Below are 7,643 nucleotides of genomic sequence, written 5' to 3'. Positions count from 1 at the left end.
CGAGTGGAGAGCAATCCTCCCACTCGGGGACTTAGCTGCAGTCCAGTACTCGCCTAAGTTCTCTCACTTAGAGACTTAGCTGCAGTCCGGCACTCGCCTAAGTTTGAAAAAATCCTACCGAGTGGAGAGCAATCCTCCCACTCGGGGGCTTAGCTGCAGTCCAGTACTCACCTAAGTTCTCTCACTTAGAGACTTAGCTGCAGTCCGGCACTCGCCTAAGTTTGAAAAAATCCTACCGAGTGGAGAGCAATCCTCCCACTCGGGGGCTTAGCTGCAGTCCAGAGCTCGCCTAAATACGAAACACATCTCATTCCTCAAGAACGACAAGGGGCAGGTCGACTGCTACCTTCTCCTGGGGAGCTTCACCACAAATACAATGCGCGATTCATCCCGCTCTATAGTAACAAAGTGCGGGTCGACTGCCACCTTCTCCTGGAGAGCTTCGCCACAGATACAACGCGCGATTCATCCCGCTCTACAGTAACGAAGTGCGGGTCGACTGCCACCTTCTCCTGGAGAGCTTCGCCACAAATACAATGTGCGCTCCGTCCCGCTCTGCAGTAACAGGGTGTGGGTCGACCGCCGCCTTCCCCCGGGGAGCTTCGCCACAAATACAAGACATGGGTCGACTGCCTCCCTCTCCTTCGGAGCTGCGCTGCGAATGCAAAAGTTGTCTCGAATGAAGAATGGGTTCACTCAGCAGGAGATTCATAAAGATATTCAACGGTAAACCAAGTTTAGGTAAATTCCAAAGGTTCCAGATCACGGATCGAAGTACTCGGGCATGCAGCCCGAAAAAGTTTAACGGTTACAAAAACCACTCGGCATTCCGAGGCAAATTTAAGGTGGGACATAAGAGTTTGTTCACTCCACGGGAGGAGGGCTGGCAGGCTCGACGAACTCATCCAGGTCGACGCCGTCGGCTATCCGAGTGGCTGCAGCGATGAAAGTCTCCATAAAGGTTCGAAAGTCATGCTTCTGGGTGTTGGCGACCTTGATTACTGCCAGTTTGTCCTGTCGCACCTCCTTGCAGTGGACACGAACCAAAGACAGAGCCACGTCAGCGCCACACCGAGCAGCAGACTTCTTCCACTCCTGCACTCGGTCGGGGATTTCATTTAGTCGAGTCATCAGGGACTCAATATCATTGTGGAGCACAACCTCTGGCCGAAGTGCCGGGTCAATCCGCGACATGGCGACCTTCAGTCGAGCCAAGTAGTCCACGGCACTGTCGATGCGAGATTCCAGACGGAGCAGATTCATGGCAGTTTCATCTTTCACGGGAGAGTTGATTGGATCCAAACCTGGTTCGATCCGCCCAGTCTCCTCTTCAAAATCCTGGCAAAACTCAGCATTCACGATCCAAGGATAAGTCAATTTTCGTACACTGAGTCGACACAAAAAAAATCAGTCAGAACAGAATGTGCACCTTCAAGCTTGATGAACAACTTCTTGGCAAGACTTCTCAGATAGCTCTCCAGATCATCCCTCCTGCGAGCAATGCCTTCCATTTTCTCGCCCTGGACGAGATTCGCCTTCTTCCAGCACGAGCACTCCTTGTTGGAGTCATTCAGAGCGGTCTTCAGCCTGGTATTCTCTTCTTCCAACTGGCCGACCGAAGCCAGCTTCTGTTCGGCCAGAGCGGTCTTGTCGTCAGCCTCCTTACGAGCAGCGGCCAAATCCTGATCCTTCTTCACCAGAGCTTCTCTCAGTTTTTCTGCAAAGAAATGATGATTGATTCAGAAATAGCAGAAGGGTACTCAAGCCTAAAACTGACCAGTCGACAAACTCGTCCTACCTGCGGCGCCGTTTCTGACCTTTTGTAGCTCTGTCCTGGCCAGCTCCAAGTCAAGGTTCAGTTGAATCTGCTGCTTCTCCAAGTCAGCAAAGCGAGCTCCAAGATCACAAGATTTCTGAAATCAAAGGGGAGAAGTTATTTTTACAGCAAAAAACAACAAAGGCAATAAATACTAAGACTACGGTTGACTGCCCGCAGTCCACCATAGTCTCGGGGACTACACCCAGTGGGTGCACTTAGCGTGCCCCCACCGGTTCTGATCCCCACTCGACCGGCCCGTCGAAGTCGAGTCTAAAAAAAGGGGCAGAAAGAGAGAAAGTAGAACTCAGACTACAGTCGACTGCCAGCAGTCCACCGTAGTCTCGGGGACTACACCCAGGGGGTGCACTTAGCGTGCCCCCACCGGTTCTGATCCCACCCGACCGGCCCGCCGAAGTCGAGTGGAAGAGACAAACTACCAGTTTGGTTTATACATTCGGCAAAATACAAAGACTACAGTCGACTGCCAGCAGTCCACCGTAGTCTCGGGGACTACACCTAGTGGGTGCACTCAGCGTGCCCCCACTAGTCCAAAAATTCAATCGACGCACCCAGTGGGTGTACAGATGCAAAGGTTTTCGGAAAGAATCTTCAGGTAGCATATCCTAACAGAAAAAGCGGCGACCAACTAACCTGAACGTTGCTTTGGAGAGCCGAGCTGGCATCATAGGCGACTTGGCTGGCGTCCCGCACCATCTTCATCTTCTCCATCATAACGCCCGCTTGGCGTATGGCTTCCCTAGCAGCATTCACCTCGTCCTCTGGGACATGATGGGTCGCAAAAACTGAAGGTGGGTCGACAGAGGCCCGAGCAATCGACGAAGAAGGCAAGGCACTCGACAGTGGCTCGGCGAAGGTAACAGAACCCCGATTGATGTCGCCAGTGTCCTGAACGACTGGTTCCGCCCTCGGCATCGACTGTAGCGCCTCGCTTACAGGAGCTCGCCTATTCTTCCTCGTCAAAGGCCTCTCGGGCTCTTCATCATCATCAGGGAGATCAATAATGTTGGGAGCTGTGCAAAGTTCGATTGCCAAAATCACGTCACCCAATGATGCACATTGTAGTTGAATCGACCGAATAAAGATAGTATGGCAGAAATCATACCCGGATTAGAAGTGACCGCATCCTCCATCACCTCATCATCATCCCTGTAAGCTGAGGTCCCGGAAGTGGCAGCGCTGACAATTCCAAAGTTCGTCCAGTTAAAACAAGAAAAACAAACAGCGCGGAGTGTCGAGTGAATACAAAGAGAGACACTCACGCGGAGGCGACGGGGATATCAATCTTGATCTTCGGCAACGCCTTCCGAGTCCTCGGCTCTGCAACTTTGGGGTGCTTGGGCGCCTTCTCAGTCGGGGTTGGTGAAGAGATCCGAGGACGCTTCGAAGATTGACCAGCCTGAGCAGTTGCCTTGTCGCGGGCACTCGGCCGTTCTTGGTCAAGCTTGGATCGCCTCTCCCTGCGAGGGGGCGACTCGACTTCTTCTCCATCACTTGAGTCGTCGCTTCCTCCATCCCCTTCACCATCGGAAGTCCACTCGCCACTTTCGCCGCCACTCGCCTCGCCTTCCAGAACTTGCTCTTGCTCCCCGTTGGGCATTGAATACATTTCAATAATGGCCTGAAAGAAAGCAAGGAGAGCAAAGTCAGTCGACGCAATATAGGCAGCTGCGCGAGTGAATTTAGATTACAAGCAAAAAACTCGGAATCAGACCTGCTCTGGTGCATGAGACTGGTCGAATGGAGGAATTCTCCTGGCTCCCCTAGGATTGTCCTTGTTCTCGGTAATGCCCGACAACCACTTCTCCAGTGTGTCGTCGTCGACCTCCTCCGGATGGATCCGAGTGGAGTCTTCAAGACCCGAATACATCCACATCGGATGGTCTCGAGCTTGAAGAGGCTGGATGCGCCGCTGAAGGAAGACCTCCAAGAGATCCATACCAGTGACCCCGTCACGAATAAGCTGGACCACTCGATCGACCAACACCTTCACGTGCGCCTTCTTCTCCGGGAGCACCTTCAAAGGGGAGGGTTTCTCCACTCGGTCCATGGTAAAGGGAGGGAGGCCAGTCGACTGCCCTGGCGTCGACTGGTCTTTACAGTAAAACCAGGTCGACTGCCATCCGCGAACTGAGTCAGGAAGAATCATGGCCGAAAAGGAGCTTTTCCCTCTCGTCTGGATGCCAAGGCCCCCACACATCTGGATCACTTGGTTCCTCTCGTCACTCGGATTAGCCTTTTTCACTGTCTGGGAGCGACAAGTGAAAATATGCTTGAAAAGACCCCAGTGAGGCCGGCAACCCAGGAAATTCTCACACAAAGAAATGAAAGCGGCGAGATAAACGATTGAGTTGGGGGTAAAATGGTGGAGTTGTGCCCCAAAGAAGTTCAGAAACCCTCGAAAGAAAGGGTGAGGAGGCAAGGAAAATCCACGGTCGACGTGGGTGGCAAGAAGAACACGCTCACCTCCCGAGGTTGCGGCTCAGATTCCTTCCCCGGAAGCCGCGCCGAGTCATAGGGGATCAGCCCCCCTTCGGCCAGGTCGTCGAGGTCTTCTTGGGTGATCCTCGAGTGGATCCAGTCGCCCTGGATCCAGCCCTTCGGCAGGCCGGTCCGCGAAGAAGATCCGCCCCGGCTGGTCGCCTTCCCCTTCGACCTCACCGTCGCCTTCTTTGCCCGCTCCAGAGCCGCCGTCTTCTCCTTCCCCATTGCCGCCGGCGAGACGCATACGGAGCGGTGATACTGGGGAGAGAATGAGCGCAGCGGAGGGACGTGGAGAGGAGAAGGGGAAATTAGAACGCATTGTTCGGGAGACTCCGGTCCAATGCCTTATATGAGGCTGCTTCCGAGTGGCTGACGGGTAGGCCCAGGTGACTCTGCCAAATCTCATAACGACTGCGCGCACGATACGTGGCGAAAAAGGCGACGCGGGGATCGAGGCGGCTCCGCTCTATCCCATCCGATTACTGCGGCCTCCCCTGTCCCGCGCGCTTCCCAAAATTCGGATCCCACGAAATCTGCGGGCAGCAAACAACTTGTCAGACCAAAGATCTCCTCCGCACCGTCACTCGGAGCCTTACAAGTAAAGAAACTCACTCGATGAAGAATTAAGAATGGATCAAGGCGACTGAAAAGGAAGTTGCTGTCATCACTCAGGTCCGTTGATCCGAAACAAGATATGCTCACGGCATGAAAAACGAGTCGGAGAAGTTCTCAACTCCTTCCCCACTCAAACCTCAATCCATTCGGGGGCTAATGATGAAGCTATGTACCTAGGGTAGGGTCATGGACCTGTCCTAACTGCCCTACCCAAGGACATCTCTAGAAGAAATCACCTTTCAATCGACTTGAAGGTGTTCCACTCGACAGACTCGAAGACACTCGACCAAGAAGCAATCGCTCGACCAAGATCCAACCACTCGACGGCCAGGAGACCTAAAGTCACTCTGCACGCTAACGGTCGGTCATTAAATAGCTTTTATGGTCATCATAGGACTTTATTACCAGCGTTACCAGTAACGCCCCGCCTTAATGTACATTGTACCCTTTGTAACGTGGGCTGGCCGGGGTCCTGGCGCACTCTATATAAGCCACCCCCTCCTCCGAGACAAGGATTCGCACCTCTGTAACTCATACTCACATAATCCAGTCGACCGCCTCCGGGCTCTGAGACGTAGGGCTATTACTTCCTCCGAGAAGGGCCTGAACTCGTAAACCTTGCGTGCTTACAACTTCTCCATAGCTAAGATCTTGCCTCTCCATACTTACCCCCCTACACTACTGTCAGACTTAGAACCATGACACTTCCTATGCTGTCTGTGTGTTTGTTAGAGAAAACAAGAGTCAAACATTTTAAAATGATAATGTGGTGGTGGAGTGTCTTCTTCTGAACCATAAAAGATATACATCTGATTTTCTACAAACTATGTCTTTTTTCTTCTTCTTTTGTACCTTGTATATTTTTCATTAGCATAAATTTATCAATGTTGTATATTGATGCCAGGGATGTCACAACAGACGATTCTAAGCAGGGCAAGGAGAAGGTGACTATAAAGAAAGAACAAGGAGAAGGTGACCTCGAAAAAGAAGAAGTTAGAGAACACCGAGCTTTATCACCAAATTTACATAACATAGAGGAAGGTGAAGAAGCAAGACTCTAAGGTGTTATACTTGGTTAATTTTTGCATAAGCAACGTCTAGCTAGGCGCTAACTTAAAACCCATTTTACATCGCTGCATACGGCACTGCCAAACAGGTCGCTGTATTATCAATATTCTAAAATAGTTTTTTTTGAAATGAAAGGTAGATTTCATTCTACCTTATATATTTCAAAACAGGCCGTAGCCCGGAGACTGTAGGTCCATTACATGAAGCTTATATTCTGCACCAAGGTGCATAGGCTATAAGCTGCCTATCGAACGGAAAAGGGGAGGAGGAGGAGCACAAAGAAGTGGAAGAGCAGGCACATCAGCAACAACAACATCAGCAGCCTAAACTACATTATGCCTGTAAATTATGCAACCAAAGCAGGACAACTTGTTTGTGATCCGGGCTCCTTGCCTGATGACTCCAGAGCTTCAGAAGATTTGAAGCGTACAACTGTGCATACGTTGGAGACCAGGTAGTGCCGTTGAACACCCTATCATTCTGGGCATGCCAAAGAGTGACAGCAGCAGCAGCGACAAGAACATGCTAGGCAGCAGATGAAGGCCAGTGTTCCTGTGACAGGCACATAAACTCCAGGAGATCCACAGAGCGCGAAGCAAAGCTCTCCAAACCGAACTTGTCCCAGAGAGCAGCGGCGAGAGAGCATCGCAAGATGATATGATCGATGGACTCGCGGGCTGGGCAGATGTCACAGTCAGCATGAGAGGCCACCGAAGTCCAGTTCTTCTTAAGCATGTTATCCCTCGTGTTCAGACGCCCCCAAAAGGCCAACCATAAGAAGATCCGGTGCTTAAGTGGGATGATAGAGTCCCAAACCCACATGCTAAAGCGGCCATCCACCCCCCGAAAGGTGAGGAGGCGATAAAAGTACGAAGTGCTCAAGGCCTTGTCGTAAATGGACGAAGAGCGGTTGTCTCGGTGGTGAGAGACAGGTTGAATGTGCAGCAGAAGGGAGTGCAGATGGTGGAGCTCCTGGGCAGCAGATTTGGTGAGGTTAGGGTGTAGCTGAATGTCCCAGACACCAGCAACAGAGAGTTGTGAAGCAACCGAGCAGTTACCATCCTTTGCAAAGGTGTATAGGGTCGGCAACACCTGGAAGAGTCGCCCGACATCTAGCCACTTGTCATGCCAAAAGGAGAGATGGCATCCATTGCCCAGAGAGCCTCTGGATGCATAGAGCACCATAGGAATGAAGCATCTGAAACCTTTCCAGATAGACATATCCCTATTGTGAACTCCAAAGCCCATGCGACCATTGCAGTATTGTGCAGCAAACCACTGAAAACAAGGGATATCAGAGGGCTGCAGAACCTTGGCCGCAAACTTGCACAACAGTGCTTGATTGTGAGCAGCTACATCATGCACACCCAGCCCACCAGAACACCGCGGCATAATCACGTAATCCCATGCCACCAAGCATTGGCCACCCCGTACGCTGTTCTTGCCTTGCCAGAAGAAAGCTCGAAAGAGATTATTCAGCTTTGTAAGAGACTCCTTGGGCCAAGGGAAGCATGTCATATAATAACTTGGAATGGCAGCCAGCACAGAGTTCAGCAGCGTCAGCCGACCACCCCATGATAAAAGAGTAGCTAACCACCCCATGATAAAAGAGTAGCTAACCAACCTGACGGTCGCTTGT

At 51.6% G+C, this 7,643-nt stretch overlaps 1 protein-coding gene across 1 annotated transcript in view; it reads left to right on the top strand.

Annotated features, from left to right (window-relative positions):
- Nucleotides 1–6,127, top strand: part of LOC119331467 — an 18,956-nt gene extending 12,829 nt beyond the window's left edge. Inside the window, exon 6 of the mRNA XM_037604629.1 lies at nucleotides 5,841–6,127. Coding sequence (XP_037460526.1) covers nucleotides 5,841–5,884 — 44 coding nt within the window. The 3' untranslated portion in view covers nucleotides 5,885–6,127. The remainder of the gene's footprint in view (nucleotides 1–5,840) is intronic.
- The last annotated feature ends 1,516 nt before the right edge of the window (nucleotides 6,128–7,643 follow it).

This window comes from Triticum dicoccoides, chromosome 7A, assembly GCF_002162155.2.
Source record: "Triticum dicoccoides isolate Atlit2015 ecotype Zavitan chromosome 7A, WEW_v2.0, whole genome shotgun sequence".
Classification (NCBI taxonomy): Eukaryota; Viridiplantae; Streptophyta; class Magnoliopsida; order Poales; family Poaceae; genus Triticum; species Triticum dicoccoides.
This window is presented reverse-complemented; position numbering and strand designations above follow the sequence as displayed.